Source organism: Littorina saxatilis, linkage group LG14 (genome assembly GCF_037325665.1).
Source record: "Littorina saxatilis isolate snail1 linkage group LG14, US_GU_Lsax_2.0, whole genome shotgun sequence".
Lineage (NCBI taxonomy): Eukaryota > Metazoa > Mollusca > Gastropoda > Littorinimorpha > Littorinidae > Littorina > Littorina saxatilis.
In genome coordinates, this window is record NC_090258.1 from 37,542,745 (window position 1) to 37,562,014 (window position 19,270).

At 46.4% G+C, this 19,270-nt stretch overlaps 1 protein-coding gene across 8 annotated transcripts in view; it reads right to left on the reverse strand.

The window, feature by feature from the left end:
* LOC138947709 (histone-lysine N-methyltransferase 2C-like) overlaps positions 1-19,270 on the reverse strand; it is a 168,752-nt gene that overhangs the window by 64,855 nt on the left and 84,627 nt on the right. For 7 of the 8 annotated variants that reach the window (XR_011449765.1, XM_070319248.1, XM_070319250.1 and 4 more), the window contains 12 exons: positions 18,770-18,969; positions 15,674-15,770; positions 14,370-14,421; positions 13,720-13,961; positions 13,058-13,218; positions 12,072-12,227; positions 10,466-10,765; positions 9,426-9,723; positions 8,345-8,413; positions 6,939-7,085; positions 6,402-6,581; positions 35-5,158 (listed from right to left, as the gene is read on the reverse strand). Coding sequence is in view for 7 of the 8 variants with exons in the window: in XM_070319248.1 (XP_070175349.1) it covers positions 35-5,158; positions 6,402-6,581; positions 6,939-7,085; positions 8,345-8,413; positions 9,426-9,723; positions 10,466-10,765; positions 12,072-12,227; positions 13,058-13,218; positions 13,720-13,961; positions 14,370-14,421; positions 15,674-15,770; positions 18,770-18,969 (7,026 nt within the window). In the remaining variant the exon portion in view is untranslated. The remainder of the gene's footprint in view (positions 1-34; positions 5,159-6,401; positions 6,582-6,938; positions 7,086-8,344; positions 8,414-9,425; positions 9,724-10,465; positions 10,766-12,071; positions 12,228-13,057; positions 13,219-13,719; positions 13,962-14,369; positions 14,422-15,673; positions 15,771-18,769; positions 18,970-19,270) is intronic. The other variant, XM_070319246.1, reaches the window with a different exon arrangement.

The window sequence follows — 19,270 nt, forward strand, 5'->3', positions numbered from 1 at the left end:
TAAAAAAAGATTAAAAAAAGCAACAGACACTCACCTAGATCAGGTACGTCCAGACCAGCTTCTGTCTTGACCATCATCCCGCCCGCCATGCCGGCCTGGTTAATAGTGATGTCCAGTCCCTTGACGTCCATCCCAGCACTAGAGCTGACCGCTCCGGGGCTGCTCATCATGGGGCCCAGACTGGATGAAGGGGCTAGAGAAACCGCCTCAGGGAACGGAGGTCTCATGGGCGACATACTGGCCTGGGTAGGCATGTGGGGGGTGTCAGGTGGGGTGGAGCGCGGGTGATGGAGGGGGTGGAAAGGGTCCATACCTTCTTCCGGGAACATTGGCATGCGAGGCGGAGGGGGCCGCTGATGGGGAGGAAAAGCCGCCGCTCCCCCGCCCGGAGGCATCATGGGAAGTGGATGTCTCTGCCGCATCATTCCCAATCGCTGCTGCTGCTCAGCAAACATGCGCAGGTTGGCGGCCATGCGGGGGTCACCTTGACCTATGAGGTGGTGGGGGTCGGGACTCATCATGCGAGGGTCTGGAGGAAACCCTCCACCCTGCATCCTGAGAGGAGAAGTGGAGGAGGGGGAGTGGGGGGCGGACTGGTGGCCACCGGCTGGCATGCGGTGTCCAGGGAAACCAGCCATGCTCATACTGGGGTGGTGTGGTCTGGGCGGGAAATCCATAGCGCCAGAAGATTGGGACGGGTGGATGGCGTATGGTGGCCGGTTCATCATCGCCTGGCTGTGACCGGGTGGATGGCCGTAGCCAGGCAGATGCGGGGGCATCATGCCTTCGTGTCCTGCAGATGTTCGGCCCATCATTTCAGGCGGCATCATAGGGCGGGGTCCCATAGAGCGCGGGGGCATGCCGGGGTGCATCATATCAGGGTGGTACGGCGGGAACTGTGGCCTCTGACCTCGCTGCTGCGGAGAAGTGGGTGACATGGCTGGTGGTGACATCATCCCGCGGCCTTGTGGGTACTCGCCCGGTGGGGCCATCCCGCGATACCTCGGCCCCATCCCTCCTCCAGGAAACATATGGCGGGGGATGTAGCCCCCCTCGCCTCCGTACACCATGGTAGGGCTGTGCTGACTGCTGGGCGGCCCGCTGATTCCCTGCTGAGCCAGGTGCTGAGCCATCTGCGGCGTCATGTGGCGGGAGAACCTCATCATCTCAGGGCTCTGCTGCCTGCTACCCGGGGTGGGTGGGGAGGGCTGGGTGGACGCCAGTGAGGTGGGTATAGAGCTTCCTGCAGAAGAGAGCGCAGACTGGGAGGCCTTGGCAAGCATGTCCAGGGGTGGGCGAGGCTGACCAGCCAAGGGGTGGTCAGGTGGGTAGTGCATGGAGTCTCCGATGGAGAGGGGCGGCAGGTAGGGGCGAGAGTGAGAGGTGGTAGTAGAGGGATGAGTCAGGCTGGCTGAACCTGCGCTGTATGGAACAGCAGGCCCAGTGGTTGTAACAGGCTTGCCGGCAGTTGGGGAACGTTGCATCATTGATGTTGTCACTGGATGACCCACAAAACGACCACCAAGAGATGTAGACACAGCAGTCATCTGTGTGTTAGCTCCACTACTGCCATGGCCCAAACTACCTGTCACAGATGGCTGCTGCCAAGTGGCAGACGGTTCTATTTTAACTGCCTGCAGTGGTGGCATTTCTGACGCAGTTGTGACAGGACTGACACTTGTTGCTGGCACGGGGGCACTGACGCTTGCTGTTGTTTCTGTGGAAGCAGTGTTAACACTTGTCCCTGCCACTGACGATTCTGCACTTGTGACCGCAGACTGCTCAGCAGAAGCACTTGTTGGGGTTGTTGTTGTCAGCACACTAGAGGCAAGAGTTGAGGGTTCTGTAGGAAGGGATGCATCCGCGCTTGACTCTGAAGACACTGTGGTAGACACAATCACAGCTGGAGGAGTCTCAGCTGATGTTGTTTCAGCCGCAGTAGCAGAACTCAGCTGAGGGGTCGGCTGATCAGGGGATGCAGTGGTGGATGAGGTGGCCGGAACTTCACTCGTTTCTTGTACTGCTGCTGTACTGCCGACACTTGCTGCTTGCTGCACAGTGTCTGCACTAGTCACAGGGGTGTCAGTTTCTGCAGGCTGAGGTGCTGGGGACGGAGGTGTGGTAACCTGCTGTGCAGCGCCAGAGACGTTCCCAGCAACAGGTTCAGAAGCTGGCGCAGTCTCAGTCACTGATGTCTCCGCTGTGCTCGCAGCCCCATCAGCACTCTCCTGGTTGGACGTTTCTGTTTCCATAGCAACCTCCTTACTCTCCTGACCAGCAGGAGGAGGGGGAGATGGGTCAGAGGTAGACTCTGGAGCAGATGCAGGTGCTGTGGTTACCGTGGCAGCAGCAGATGTGGTGACAGGTGTGGCCACAGGTGGAGAAATGTGCACGCTTCCCTCACCTGCCCCGTCTACCTGAGGCTGAGGAGGAGAAGTGTCACTAACACTCTCGCCCTGTTCACCTGATGGGGGAGGGGGCACAGTCGTTTCGCTCTGGGTCAAAGGTTCTTTGGCGTTCTGATCCCCCGTGTCCATGGGTTCTTCGTTTCTCTCATCAGCCCTACTTGTTGTGGCGGTCGGTGAAGAGGAGGCAACGGAAGCAGTCACTGGTGGAGAAGCAGTGGTTGCAGCTGATGTGCTTGGCACAGCAACCTCTGAATTTTCTGGCTTTTCTTCGGTTGCTTCCTTCCCCGTCTCATTTTCATCGTCTGTTCCACAGTGTATTCCGTCATCACAGACTTTCTTCTTTGGCTTTTCTTCTTCATCGTCTGTTCCACAATGGATTCCATCATCACAGACCTTCTTTGTGGGTTTGTCTTCTTCATCGTCTGTTCCACAATGGATTCCATCATCGCAGACTTTCTTTGTGGGTTTGTCTTCTTCATCATCTGTTCCGCAATGCAGTCCATCATCACAGATTTTTTTCTTAGAACTTTCTGCTTCTGCCTCATCGTCTGTTCCACAGTGAATTCCGTCATCGCAGACTTTGTTTGTGGGTTTGTCTTCTTCATCGTCTGTTCCGCAGTGGATTCCATCATCACAGACTTTTTTCTTGGGTTTTTCATCTTCATCATCTGTTCCGCAATGGATTCCATCATCACAGACTTTCTTTGTTGTTTTTTCTTCTTCATCGTCTGTTCCACAGTGAATTCCGTCATTACAGACTTTCTTAATGGGGTTTTCTGCTTCATCGTCTGTACCACAGTGAATTCCGTCATCACAGACTTTTTTCTTGGGTTTTTCATCTTCATCGTCTGTTCCACAGTGGATTCCATCACTGCACACCTTCTTGGGCTGCTCTTCTTCATCATCTGTTACACAATGCAGTCCATCATCACAGACTTTTTTCTTAGAACTTCCTGCTTCTGCTTCATCGTCTGTTCCACAATGGATTCCATCATCACAGGTTTTCTTGCTAGGTTTGTCTTCTTCATCGTCTGTTCCACAGTGAATTCCATCATCACAGACTTTCTTAGTGGGGTTTTCTGCTTCATCGTCTGTACCACAGTGAATTCCGTCATCACAGACTTTCTTAGTGGGGTTTTCTGCTTCATCGTCTGTACCACAGTGAATTCCGTCATCACAGACTTTCTTAGTGGGGTTTTCTGCTTCATCGTCTGTACCGCAGTGAATTCCGTCATCACAGACTTTCTTAGTGGGGTTTTCTGCTTCATCGTCTGTACCACAGTGAATTCCGTCATCACAGACTTTCTTAGTGGGGTTTTCTGCTTCATCGTCTGTACCGCAGTGAATTCCGTCATCACAGACTTTCTTAGTGGGGTTTTCTGCTTCATCGTCTGTACCGCAGTGAATTCCGTCATCACAGACTTTCTTAGTGGGGTTTTCTGCTTCATCGTCTGTACCACAGTGAATTCCGTCATCACAGACTTTCTTAGTGGGGTTTTCTGCTTCATCGTCTGTTCCGCAGTGAATTCCGTCATCACAGACTTTCTTTTTAGATTCACCTTCTTTGCTGCCTGTTGCACTGGGTTCCTCCTCTTTGGGAGCCGACTGTGAGGATGTACTAGCATCCGTCTTTTCCCCATCCCTGGGGGTCTGCTGCTCTGCAGAGCTGCTCCCTGGTGTTTCACTGGTGGGAACAGCGGGTGGGGTTGAAGCAGAACTAGTGGACAGTGATTCAGATGTAGGGGGTTGTTGTGGTGGTTGTGCAGTAGATGATGGAGGTGCTGATGCAGCATCACCACCAGGAGCTGGCTTGGACATCGGGGGCAGGCTTTGTGCGGGCTGAGATGACGATGGTTCTAGAGGTTTAGCCGACAGTGGCTGCGGAGCTGTGACTGCAGTGCCCATCCCTTCACCAGGCCTCTCCTGCAGCGCTGTTGATACAGGAGGTGGGGGTGGCCGTGGAGGGCGAGCCAGACCCGGGTGCTGCTGAGCCATGCTGACAGCCACCCCAGAGGGCCGGTGCATCAGGTGTGGAGGCAGACGCGCTCCTTCCGGAAGCTGCATACCATGGGGCATGCGATGGTGGAAGGGGGAACCGCGGGGTGGCATGTTCATGGGGTGGCCCGGGTGGTGGGGCATGCCGGGGCGCATCATGACGCCAGGTGGCAAGCCGTGAGGGTGAGGCCCGCTGACTGACATCATGGGGTGGCCAGGATGACCCGGGTGGCCTGGGTGGGCTGGGTGACCTGGGTGCAGATAGCTCGGGTGGGGGCCAGACCCCATGTGGCGCGGGTGCTGCTGGAAGGGTGGTCCCGGTGGCAGAGGGGTGTCGCCGGCAACGCTGCCTGGAATGGACGTTGTGGTTTGGACAGAGGCCGTGGACACAGCGGAAGGAGGCATGGAGGAGGGGGGACCACCGACGCTCGTAACAGGTCCTTGTCCCACCTGTTTGCCCCCCTCACCTTGTCCGTCACTTGACCCTTGACCCTCCGCTTCCTTCTCGGGTGCGGACTTGTGGCCAGTGCCTGCGGCTGCGGCGGGGCTCTTGGAGCGAGCGCCCTTACTGTTCCCGCCCTTGGTGGACGACTGCTGGTTCTCTCCCGCGGCCAGGGCGGCAGTGTTGCTCAGGATCTCCAGAATACGGCGGTCTGTCTCTGACTGGGGCTTGATGGGGAACTCCGGAGGTTTGGGGATATTTGAACCAGTTGTGCTGGGTCGACTCTCTCCCTGCTGATGCTGAGTGCTGGAACCTGAGGACAGAACGTTGTGAATAATCAGCATGTTATAGGTTAACACACATTACAAGTCAAATGTGTGCAAAAATATTCAGCAAGGAACAAAACCATATTAACCAAATACCCAAAGGAAGGAAGGAAGAAAGTAAGGAAAAGCAAGAAAGAAAGAAAAGAAAGACGGTAAGAAAGAAAACAAGGAAAAAAAGCCAAACAGGCAGGCAAGAAAGAAAGAAAGAAAGAAAGAACTAAAGAAAAACAGGGAAAAAAAGAAACGAATGAAAGACAAACAAGTCACGTAAGGCGAAATAACAACATTTAGTCAAGCTGTCGAACTCACAGAATGAAACTGAACGCACTGCTTTTTTCACTAAGACCACATACTCGTGGTTTCGTCAGTCCACCGCTCGTGGCAAAGGCAGTGAAATCGACAAGCTATGCAGAATAGTGCGGTAGTTGTTGCGCTGAGCAGGATAACACGCTTTTCTGTATGTCTATTCTTTTTAGCTTACTGAGTTTGTTTTTAATCCAAACATATCATATCTATATGTTTTTGGAATCAGGAAAGGACAAGGAATAAGATGAAATTGTTTTTAAATCGATTTCGGACAATTAATTTTGATCATAATTTTCATATTTTTAATTTTCAGAGCTTGTTTGTAATCCAAATATAACATATGTATATGTTTTTGGAATCAGATAATGACGACAAATAAGATGGAATTATTTTTGGATCGTTTAATAAAAAAATTATTTTAATTACAAGTTTCCGATTTTGAATGACCAAACTCATTCATTAGTTTTTAGGCCACCAAGCTAAAATGCAATACCAAAGTCCGCTCTTCGTCGAAGATTGCTTTGCCAAAATTTCAATCAATTTGATTGAAAAATGAGGGTGTGCCGCCTCAACTTTTACAAAAAGCCGGATATGACATCAAAAGTATTTTTTGAAAAAATGAAAAAAACGTCCGGGGATATCATTCCCAGGAACTCTCATGTCAAATTTCATAAAGATCGGTCCAGTAGTTTAGTCTGAATCGCTCTACACACACACACGCACAGACAGACAGACAGACAGACACACACACACACATACACCACGACCCTCGTCTCGATTCCCCCTCTATGTTAAAACATTTAGTCAAAACTTGACTAAATGTAAAAAGAGTAAAAAGAAAGGAAAAAAGAAACACATACAGACAGAAAAGACTAACAAAATGACAAAATAAGAGAAAAAAGCAAGACGAATAAAAACACGTACTGATCATGGACTGACTAGGCATGGAAGGCGGCAGAGGCTGTGACTGTGCGTTGTCATTATCGTCAGCCTTCTTCTTTTTCCTGCGTTTCTTGGGTTTCTCCTTGACGGGTGGCTGTGTGGGGGGCACTCCCATGTCCCCTGCCCCGCTGTGTGGCATCGGCATCCCTGGGTGACCAAAGCCTGTCAGTGAATAAGAATAAGGATAAATAAATAAGATTTCATATAGTCCTGTATGGTCACCCTCATCAAAATTCAGACTGCTTTCTCACTGGAATTTTTTTAATCCTATATTTTTACAGCTAAAAGCCATTTTTTTATTTCAGAAGTAAATCAAGCAAAACCAGGGCTGAGATATGCTTTTACAACATACTTCAGATGACCCATTGAAGTGATGTTACCAACAACAAAAAAAAGAATGATTATTTTGAGACTCGTTCAGTGTGACAAGGAAGCTCACACCCAGCTTTCGCCTGGACGTCAGAACTGTAAAAATGAATCAAGCATGAACAAGCTGTACACTAAGCACTAGCCACTCACCTTGGCCGGATGGCATGGGCATACCCTGGGGGAACGGCATGCGTTGATTCTCCATCAGCATTCCCGGGTGGCTGCCAGGACCAGAGTACGCAGGCAGGCGTGGTGGTCCCTCGGGTCTTGGTGCGCCATCGCCAAACGGACCTGGGGCTGAAAGTATGCAAATAGGGCACACATCATTAAACTGCAGGGTTCCTGCAGGGCAGAGCTGATACAATTCAATGAGTTTTCAAGGACATTTCCAGGACCAAATAAATGCTTTTCAAGGACATGATTTTCCCCAAATTAATGCAAAGCACCAAGCTTACCTTCAGTTTTTCCAAGTCTGCAAACTATTAGTCATTCCGTAGTTGTTTCCCTTGCCAACTTCCGGGAAGGGAAGCAACTACGGGTGACTAGTAATAGTTAGTTCGTCTGCTTTCGTTTTCACTCGATCTTTTATTCTCCCAAAAATGTGTGTACTGTATTTGACGAAAAAAAAGGGGGTTGCATTTTTTTTAAAAATAAGACAAGCTGCTGACGAAATGTATAGGCAACAATTTGGAAAAATCAAGTACTTTTCAATGACTATTTAACAAAACTCTATTTTCAAGCACTTTTCAAGGCCTGGAAAAGGTTTTCCAATTTTCAAGGAGTTTTCCAGGGTTCAAGGACTCTGTACGAACCCTGAAACTGCTGCTTGAATCAAATAGTGTGGGTTTGCAACTTTCACTTGAATTAAATAATGTCTACAAATTTTGCTTGAAATAACTGTCCTTTTTTTTCAGTTTAAGTATTTCGGGCGGGGATGTAGCTCAGTCGGTAGCGCGCTGGATTTGTATCCAGTTGGCCGCTGTCAGCGTGAGTTCGTCCCCCCATGTTCGGCGAGAGATTTATTTCTCAGAGTCAACTTTGTGTGCAGACTCTCCGCGGTGTCCGAACACCCCCGTGTGTACACGCAAGCACAAGACCAAGTGCGCACGAAAAAATATCCTGTAATCCATGTCAGAGTTTTGAAACACAAAAATACCCAGCATGCTTCCTCCGAAAGCGGCGTATGGCTGCCTAAATGGCGGGGTAAAAACGGTCATACACGTAAAAGCCGTGGGAGTTTCAGCCCATGAACGAACAAAAAACAAACAAAAAGTCTACAAATTTTGCTTCAAATAACTGTCCTTTTTTTTCAGTATAAGGAGTGTCTTTTCCACTTATACACAGGATAAGAGCATCTGTCACCTCAGACACATGCGACATATCAACAGCCCCACTGCTTCCTGTGACGAGTGGATATATTTTTGATGAATTAATTTCATAAGTGACACCTGTGCCAATATGCCACAAAGCAACTCAGACAGTTTTAATCCGTCTTATTGTAACTTCTGACAACTGAACCAAAATAAAAGCATATCAAAGAAGAAAGGATCACTCACGTCTCATGAAGCGTGGTGGCCCTCCATCCATGTTTCTCTCACGGAAGAACATCGGTCCAATCCCTTCACCTGTTGTCATACACAGAACAAACGGATCAACGGAGTCACCCAATGGGACTCTTTTCAGGTTCCGTGTCAGAACTTTTTGGAAAGCCTTGTTGAACTACCCACAACTTCAAGCTCATTACATATCCGTGAAAACTAGACTTTGCACAACTAACCAACTAACATTCAAGAACTGAAAACAAGGAATAGGGGTCCCTGCAATGACCTTAAGACCAGCCGAAAGTGTAATTATGTTCTGGGTGTCCTTTTCTAACAGGAATGCTTCTGTCCTGATAACGGAGCAATAGACTACTAAAGGCATACTCTCTTCAGAGGCATTCCCTCACTGGAAGGCCAGGCAGGTGCACTTGTAAACTTTTTCCATAGCTAAGGCTTTATGTAAATTATATGAAGTCTTATATCGCGCGCGTATCTCCAGACTCGGACTCAAGGCGCAGGGATCTATTTATGCCGTGTGAGATGGAATTTTTTACACAATACATCACGCATTCACATCGACCAGCAGATCGCAGCCATTTCGGCGCATATCCTACTTTTCTCGGCCTATTATTCCAAGTCACACAGGTATTTTGGTGGACATTTTTTATCTATGCCTATACAATTTTGCAAGGAAAGACCCTTTTGTCAATCGTGGGATCTTTAACGTGCACACCCCAATGTAGTGTACACGAAGGGACCTCGGTTTTTCGTCTCATCCAAAAGACTAGCACTTGAACCCACCACCTAGGTTAGGAAAGGGGGGAGAAAATTGCTAACGCCCTGACCCAGGGTTGAACTCGCAACCTCTCACTTCCGAGTGCAAGTGCCACTCGGCCACCCAGTCCACAGATGTTCATTCCATTCCACAACACATACAACTGACATCACTTTCCATACATACCTGACTATTAAACTCTACATTACATCCACTTCTGTGTTAACTGTCAAATGCAGCATTATATAATGTCACAGGCGTTTATCTGCTAAGGGTGGAATAGAGTTCTGTCACTACATCATTCTTTCACAGGTGTTTTACCTGCTTGTGGTGGTGGTGGAGGTGGGCGCACACCCCCACTGGGTCCTGGTCCAGGTATTCTGGGTACAGGTATGCCAGGTCCAGGTCCAGGCATGCCGGGTCCTGGCATGTCGGGTCCGGGTATGCCGGGTCCAGGTCCACTGGGGGGTCCAGGTACGGGTGACGAGCCAGTGGGTGTACCCTGGGTGGGTGTGGTGGGTGGCTGGCTGAGAGGGGAGGTGACCGGTGTATCACCTGTCTCCTGTTTCTTGATCAGCTGTTCCCTCACCTGGAAAGTCTCGCTGAACGGGTTGTTGTCCTGTGAGAACACAAACACAGCTAATTTATAAAAGATGCTACATCTTACAGCGATGTCCCTTACTAGATGAGGAATGAAAAGAAGTGTGGCCGTCACCAACTCCCTTGCAGACCAAACTATATGGCAGTCGACAGGAGTTGGAGAAAACGACAACATTTCTCACCAGTGCTGGACTGATCGTGTAACCTCTGCGAACGCCAAGAAGAAGAAGAAGATAAAAGATGCTCACACAATTTCTGTCTGAATAAAATCAAAAACAACTACCTTTAGATAGCAAACATCCTTGCTTCTTAAAAAAACAAAATATCTAATTCACTCTCACACTCAAATCCAACTAAAAGAAAAATGTAACTCACACACTCACTCATTCAAACAATCATCCCTGACAAAACAATTTGAACCTCAATATCTTTTCCCCGCAGCAATGTTTGTTTAGATGGGGAAAAAACTTCTGAACATCAAGCAGACCAGTGAGTATTTTCAAAGCTGTTAGCACCAGTACATGTCCAACCCCCATAGAGGGAGTCTTAAACTGGATTTTTTTTGTTGTCCAACCCCCATAGAGGGAGTCTTAAGATTTTTTTTACAGAAGATGTGAACAGAAAATATGAGAAAACAGTGTCAAGGGAGGGAGTCTTAAATTGGATGTCTTCAAAGGAGGTTCCAGTGTACATTGTGCATGACAACACCTAGCCTTTCAGAACCCCCCAAAAGAGTAGTTTTCCTTGTTTCATTCACTGACCCCAAGTTGTATGGTGGTGGGAGCCCGAGGCCGCGGCGCCTGCTGTGCCATACGTAGTCTGCTCTGCATGTAGGCGTCGTACTCCTGTCTCGCCGTATGGGACATACGAATCGAGGAGGGGGACCCAGGCACCCGCGGCTGTAGCATGACGGTGGCGCTGGTGCTGGTTGCTGTAGCAACAGGGCCTGGAGGTCCTCCGGGGGGTGGGCCGGAGCCGGGCGGAGCACCCATGGGTCGAGGGGGCATTCCCATCGGTCCGCTCCAAGTCGGCCCGCCGAACTGCTCCTGTGATACATATACCTGTGGGTTTGTAACAACACTGGTGTAGGAGACTGGTGGCTGGACACGCGTGTTAGCATTGGATATGAAGGATGAGGATATGAAAAGAGAAATACATGCTCGCAAAGTTAGTACAGTTCATCAAATGCTGTACTGAAATCCAACCCAAAATGCAAGCTGACACTAGATGAGTGTTATGTATTCAATGCAAGACATCACACTTTCACCACTAGTTTTGCCTAACAATGACCGCGGTTAATATGACCAGCCGCGTATTATGACCAATTTTACCCGGTCCGGAATTGTCCTTCTTTGTTATGTATTAGAAAAAGCCGCTTAATATGACCACAACGCCGCTTAATATGGCCACATTGTTTCGAGAAAATGGCAACAAGTTCACATCTTTTTCAGTTTGAAATCACTCGGGGGGGGGGGGGGGGGGGGGGGGGAAAATACATACGATTTTTTGAAAAAGGCAAAAAGGCGTGCGATATTTTCTTTCTTTTTCGTGAATGAAACTAAAGTGATCAGTGATCAGTGATCTCTAATGTCGCGATCATTATTCTCTCTCTTTTTTTCCCCGAGACAGAGCGTCATGAAAAAGGCAAAAAAGGGTGCGATCTTTTCATTATTTCCCGTGAATAAATCTAAAGTGATCACGAACATTATTCTCTCTCTTTTTGGCAAACAGAGCACGAGCCAACCAATCTTTCAGTCTGATTCAAGAGGAAACACTGAATGTCGAAACGAAAACGCCAAGATCGGATTTACTTTTTATTCCATTTCAATTTCTTTTCAACGGTTGTCATCTATAATGGCTACAATGTACAGTACACATATTTAATTTTGTGTTTGTTGCCAACAAGTTACATTTTCTTACAATTATTAATTATAAAAAAAAAAATGTTTCGTTTTGCGATTTTTTTAAAATCGTTTTCTCTAACATCGGTTAATATGACCAGCCGCTTATTATGACCATTTTATCCCGGTCCCAAAGTGGTCATATTAACCGGCGACCACTGTAACACTGCTAATTCACCTACAGTAACAAATCTAACACCTACTGTGAACAGGTACAGCAACATTGTTTAGCAGGGCAACCTAAACTACAGCAGTAAGCTCGTCAACCAAACATCACATTGTTTTCTCACATCACATTGTTTTCTCACAGTGGAATCTGTAGTGCAAGACCTTTCTAACATACGCAAATTTCAGAATGAAGAATAGTCCGTTGTCCCTTTGTCCATGAGCATCCCAAGGGTATCTTTTCATGACAGGTGCCTCTGTGCCTAAATTTTCTGTCCCCTGTGTGTTCTGTGTGCTTTACCTTCTGTTTGTTGTAGTAGTCCTGCACGACCACCTGGTGTTGGCGTGACTGTTTGCGCTGCGTCTCAAGCTGTTTCTGGATCTCAGCCTGCTCTGCCGCAACGCGCTCCAGCTCCAGTGCGTCCTTCGGGTTGATCTCCTGGTTGTTTTTACGCGCCTGGAGGGACACAGATCATGTTTTGACATTTTGAAGATATTCTGTTAGTGCTTTTGTGCACAACTACTGACTGAAAATTTTGACACGAGACTGTATCTCTGTATTGTCCATACAAAAAATATGGCTGTTCTTCTTTCACACTCGTTTTGCACCTAAAGTATCACAGGGAGTATTGGATGTGTGTCCAAAGCAACACTTGAGTTAACTTTCTTTCTTTGGTATAAAATCAACAAACGCATTGTGTCTTCTAGTGTTGCCAGAGACCTTACACTAACTGATGATAATAATTAACACACACTGAAGATAAATCTTGAAATGGCAGCATCCTTAATACCTTCAACATAATATGTCACTTACGTCAAAGCACAATATTCTAACAATCGGTTAATGCCACTTGTGGTCTGGCATTATTTCAGAAAAAGACAAGAGGAAAAGAAACAGATGACAAGAACCATAGCAAATCAGGGTAACAAAGGCATGTTGTACAATCTTACAATGTTAACAAGCATTAGCTCACCACCGGCACGGTTGGCCTAGTGGTAAGGCGTCCGCCCAGTGATCGGGAGGTAGTGGGTTCGAACCCCGGCCGGGTCATACCTAAGACTTTAAAATTGGCAATCTAGTGGCTGCTCCGCCTGGCGTCTGGCATTATGGGGTTAGTGCTAGAACTGGTTGGTCCGGTGTTAGAATAATGTGACTGGGTGAGACATGAAGCCTATGCTGCAACTTTTGTCTTGTGTGTGGCGCACGTTAAATGTCAAAGCAGCACCGCCCTGATATGGCCCTTCGTGGTCGGCTGGGCGTTAAGCAAAACAAACAAATTAGCTCACCTGTCTCTGTCGCGCCTGAATGGTTTTCTTGGCTCGTTTCTGTTTCTGTATCTGCTGCTCCAGCATTTTCACCTGCAGGTCCAGGTATTGCGTGGTCTTTGACAGCCAGTCTTCATACTGCAACACCTGGCGATCGTACTCTGGGCTGGGGGCCAACTCCGCTGAACACAGACAACATAGCAAATCAATTAGCTGCAAACAAGAAATAACAACTGAATATGGATAGTATCATGTCACTCACTGAACATTTTCTATACCTGTGTAGCTAATCAAACTGCTTGGGAAAAAATTCGGTTTGGTATGATTTTGTGTGTTGGTACCTTGAAGACAAGACCGAAGTAACATACATACATACAGAAAGAAAGAATGAAATAAGTACATGAAGAAAGACAGAAAGAAAATGAGCCAGCATCGTTCATCTCAAAGTTAGAGTCACATTTGCAAGCTACAGTAAAAACAAGATTAAAAAAAATTGTCAATATGAAAGAACATGGCTGAAACTCGACAGTAAACCCTCCACATGTTCTTCACTTCAAAATGAATTTCTGTTCATCTCAAACTCACACACTCTCTCATTTACATTCTGTTTTTATTAATGTGACCAGAGGGGAATGAAGGGGGTAGGGTCTTGGTTGTTTCAAACAAAATACGACTACACTCACATTGCGGAACAGGAGGCTGGGGTGGTGGTGGTGGCAACATGGGCTGTCCCTGCTGCTGTCCCTGCTGCTGCTGCTGCTGCTGTAGCTGTGGTGAAGGGAAGGGAGGCATGGGGCCGTGCGGTCCCATGGGCTGGCCAGGCATGCGGGGTCCGAACCCTGGTGGAAACTGCTGGCCTGGAGGCATGTCACCTGGTGCCACTTGGCGTGGCCCACCTGGCCATCCACCTTCTGGGCCTCCCATTCTGCAAAGGTAAAAGTGTCACGAGTCAAGTAAGAGAAGGATAAACTTGGTCTATGATCTATTTTATCCTACAAGGGGCAATTGCAGAAGCTCTCTCTCTCTTTTTTACACCCCCACACACACACACACACACACATTTATAGTCAAACACACACACACACACACACTCACATACACACACATTTATAGTCAAACACACACACACACAAACACACACAAACACACACACACTCACATACACACACACACACACACACACACACTCACACACACAAACACACACACTCACATACACACACTCACACAGAATCTCACTCTAAAGGCAGCTGTAAATCAAGGTCGGACACATATCATAGACACACAACAGCAATCTTAGGCATAGCTAAATCAGGTTATTGGTCAATCTTACCTTGGAGGGATACCATGGGGTGGCATGCCTGGGTGCTGCTGAGGAATCATGCCTGAAACAACAATTGTACTCTTAAGTACTGCAGGTGTAACACACGTCTTAACAAGAAGGGCAAAGCCCATACGACTCACATGCTTGACCTTGACCTTTACATGACCTTGACCTTCAGGGTCAAGGTCAAATAACTAAACCTAGCAATGACATCATACACTAAGAACTGCTTTACACATTTTTCCTACCAAAATACATGTGACCTTGACCCAAGGTCAAGGTCATCCAAGGTCATGCAACACAAAGCTGTTAATTCAAGACATAGGAAGTACAATGGTGCTTATTGGCCCTTTCTACCATGAGATATGGTCACTTTTAGTGGTTCACTACCTTATTTTGGTCACATTTCATAAAGGTCAAAGTGACCTTGACCTTGATCATATGTGAGCAAATGTGTCTCATGATGAAAGCATAACATGTGCCCCACATAATTTTTAAGTTTGAAACAGTTATCTTCCATAGTTCAGGGTCAAGGTCACTTCAAAATATGTATACAATCCAACTTTGAAGAGCTCCTGTGACCTTGACCTTGAAGCAAGGTAAACCAAACTGGTATCAAAAGATGGGGCTTACTTTGCCCTATATATCATATATAGGTGAGGTATTCAATCTCAAAAACTTCAGAGAAAATGGGGAAAATGTGAAAAATACCTGTTTTTTAGACAACATTTATGGCCCCTGCGACCTTGACCTTGAAGCAAGGTCAAGATGCTATGTATGTTTTTTGGGGCCTTGTCATCATACACCATCTTGCCAACTTTGGTACTGATAGACTGAATAGTGTCCAAGAAATATCCAACGTTAAAGTTTTCCGGCCGGCCGGATGGCCGGCCGGCCGGACGGACGGACGGACGACTCGGGTGAGTACATAGACTCACTTTTGCTTCGCATGTGAGTCAAAAAACCTTTCTCAGCACAAACTAAAGCAGAATACCCACAACATACAACAGTCCGAGCTAATATTCAGGTCTAGATGCTCATAACTTAGAAAACCAGAAACGGCTGATCCCACAGCCAATCTAAATTACAAACAGATTAAACATTTTATAACATCATTCAGATGTGAGAGATACTTCTAAGTATGCACCCTAAACAAAATTCGTATCTGTCAAGAATATCATTGTGTTCCAATGAGCTACCATTTTCTATTTTTTCAATCTTTTTTCGGGGAGGGGGGGGGGGGGGGTACCTAAGCCCTGTGACACACACAAAATGGTTTATCTGGCGTAACTAAGCAAACAATAGGTGCTCACCAGGCCGTGGCCCCCCTGCCATAGAAATGTCTGGTGGCTGTCCAGGTCTGTGTAGCATGGCCTGTTGTTCTGCCTGCTTCTTCTGCTCCTGTTTCTCCTGTCACACAATTCACACACATGGACATCAGTGGTCAGCCTACAACTAGAAACAGTATCTTAACGCAACTCTAGGTGACAGAAAATGTACAATTAGAAACTCTTGTACAATGTAAAAGCTGTTGTTTTGTTTATGGTGGTGGTGGTGGTGGTGCTCTTTTCATGCTGTTTCTTTTAAAGTCATGTTTCATGTTGTGTAGGGATTATTTTAATGCTTACTGTCTGCACAAGCCTTTACACACACTCAGAGCATGACTAAGAATGCGGCTGCAAAAGTTGTTATCTGAACTGAAAGCTATTTCTACAACAGAATAAGACTACAAGGCAAACTGTAGTTCCATTACCTTTCCTCAGCCAAACTGCATGAATTTATCACTCATAATGACTTACATCATGAACTCAAAGTTAGTCCATTTTTGGTTCACTTTAATTTTCCTGTTGCAAAAACAGGTTCCATACAGCAGAGAAACATATAAAACACCCTTCCTTCATTGTCACTAAAATAAAAGATATAGAGAATACTACATGGCTTGCTGTGTCGTACCAGATTTACACGAGTTGTTTTTTTAAATATTGAACTGCGAGCGAAAGCGAGCTGTTCACTATTTGAAAAAGCAACGAGTGTAAATCTGGTACGACACAGCAAGCCATGTAGTATTCTGTTTATCCTACATACTGTACTTACGTGTATTTTACTTTATTCCCCCCTCTGCTTCTTTACCTCTGTAAACTTGTAGAGCTAGTTATTTTTCGATAATGACCCAGCAACCAAACAAATAACGAGCCAGCAACAGCCTGAATCCTCGATAGTGCAATGGGTTGAGAAGCTGTTCTGTTTCGGTACTACTTTTGCGACTGAAAAGTTCCGAACGCTCTATACGTACGAAGTATACATCTCTGGAGCAAACAATACAAACATACCGCATTTAAATTAACAACTACAGGCCTGAACACATGAATATCCATATAACAAGAAGAGCAAACGCTCGATCGAGTCACTTTCGCAGTTCTGAATATTATATGAGGCATCAGATGGACAGGAAGAAATTGCTATTCACAACACAATGAGTCACGTTCACATAAAATTTGAGCCCGGTCACTTTTATAGTTTCCGAGAAAAGCCCAACATTAAGTTGTGTGTTGCCGAACAGAAAAGGCTAGTTATCTCCCTTGTTTTTCTGATAATGTTCGTAAAAGGCTACAGATGTAAATACTTTGATGTAAAGAATAATCCTACAAAGTTTCAATCACATCCGATGAACTTTGTCAAAGATATAAAATGTCTAATTTTTCCTTTGACGCTGACCTGTGACCTTGAAAAAGGTCAAAGGTCAACGAAACCATCGTTAAAGTGTAGAGGTCATTGGAGGTCACGACTAAACAAAATATGAGCCCGATCGCTTTGATAGTTTCCGAGAAAAGTCCACTTTTATAGTTTCCGAGAAAAGCCCAACGTTAAGTTGTGTGTTGCCGAACAGAAAAGGCTAGTTATCTCCCTTGTTTTTCTGATAACGTTCGTAAAAGGCTACAGATGTAAATACTTTGATGTAAAGAATAATCCTACAAAGTTTCAATCACATCCGATGAACTTTGTCAAAGATATAAAATGTCTAATTTTTCCTTTGACGCTGACCTGTGACCTTGAAAAAGGTCAAAGGTCAACGAAACCATCGTTAAAGTGTAGAGGTCATTGGAGGTCACGACTAAACAAAATATGAGCCCGATCGCTTTGATAGTTTCCGAGAAAAGTCCAACGTTAAGGTGGTGTCTACGGACGGCCGGCCGGCCGGCCGGACGGCCGGCCGGCCGGCCGGCCGGACAGACTAACACTGACCGATTACATAGAGTCACTTTTTCTCAAGTGACTCAAAAATCCATGAGTTCGGTTGTTTTCTGAATCTAGATCTGCCGTGCACAAACCGTTCATCACAAGCAAATTCCCAAGACAAGTAACTCATACTCTAGCGACAAGAGTAGTTCCCCTTCTTTTAACTCAGTTTCTTCGACAACACTGACTGCAATCCGACGGTCAGTTTTCAACAATATTTCATTTTATAAACAGATCACACGCAACCAAATACACACATCTCATCAATTTAAACAACATAAAGCGGTTTCATACACTATTTTCCCCAGAAAACTGAACTTCATACAGTAATTAACGTTGGAACACGGGTGCAAAAGTTCGTCTGCTAGTCCCATTTGACGAAAGAACATTATCTTAAGCGATACTAAAACATAAACAGAACACACAATACCTGCCTTTACCGCCACAGCAGAATAACAGCATATCTGTGTACTTGATTTTAGTCCAAAACAAGGAAACTGACAAGAAGTGTTAACAGAATGGAATGATTTGCACGGAACTATACAACCGCGCATCAATCGATCGCCTGCGCAGGTTGACTGGTTGAGTGAGTCGGATTCGATGAAACCTTCTCACAAAAACTCCTGTTTTCTTTGAATAACTGAAGAAAGGAGGAATAAAGAGGTTACACACCTCGTCTCAGTGATTATTAAAAATAATGGTCTCAGTTCGCGGTCATGAAAAAGCTCGCTGAAGCTCGCATTTTTCATGATCCGCTAACTTCGACCATTATTTTTAATAATCACTGAGACTCGGCATGTAACCTCTACGAAAATGTCTTGCAGACGAGGCAGCTAAATTGAAGACGCTTGTTTTGGAACCTCGATCTCTTCTAAAAGCCTCGTGCAATCTATTACACGTCAAAGCAAAGAAACGTCACTCTGAAAGTGTGGCGTGACGTGTTAGTTCTAAAGATTCATCGAGGGTAATTATCGAGTGCAATTTTTGTTTCTATAATGACATTTGTCTCGGTGACTTTGGCATTATAAGCAGTGGACAAACAGGTCCCTGCCAGACTTGCTTGACATGACCTCATTTACATGATATACACACATGTGATTTGAACGATTATTATCTCACGGGTGTCTCTCTCACGTATGTAGGATAAAGAAGTGTACAAAAGCGGTTCTTACCTGTTCCAGCAGTTCATCCAGCAGCGTCTTCTGTTCGGAAGGGCCCAACACGCGCTGAGCCAGAGCTCCCAGAGGGCCCTGGGGGCGGTTGACAGGCGACAAGAGGCGGTGGCCGGGCGGCAAGGAGAAGGGGGGATGCAACCTGAGGTGGGTGGAGGGGGGAGGGCGCACACCTGGCGCCATGGAGACGGGGGGTCCTCCTGTCAGGTAGAGACAAACTACATTTAACAGGGTTTTAGTGGAATGGAATGCTTTTGTTCATTTTAATCATTTTAATCAAAGTGAATATACAGTCCCATTATCTTTGTTATCTGACTCTTAAGGCGGTTCTTAATTGAGCCCGAAGTCGACTTCCGAAAACTCATTGCAAAAGCTCAGTGCGGCCAGCTTCGCGAAGCATACTTTGCGTAGTTGACTTGGCCCAGTTAAGGACAGGCTTTAGTCTACCTCCGTTTGCTCCTGTACTGTATTACTTTTTGCTATTCTGCAAATTTCTCCACA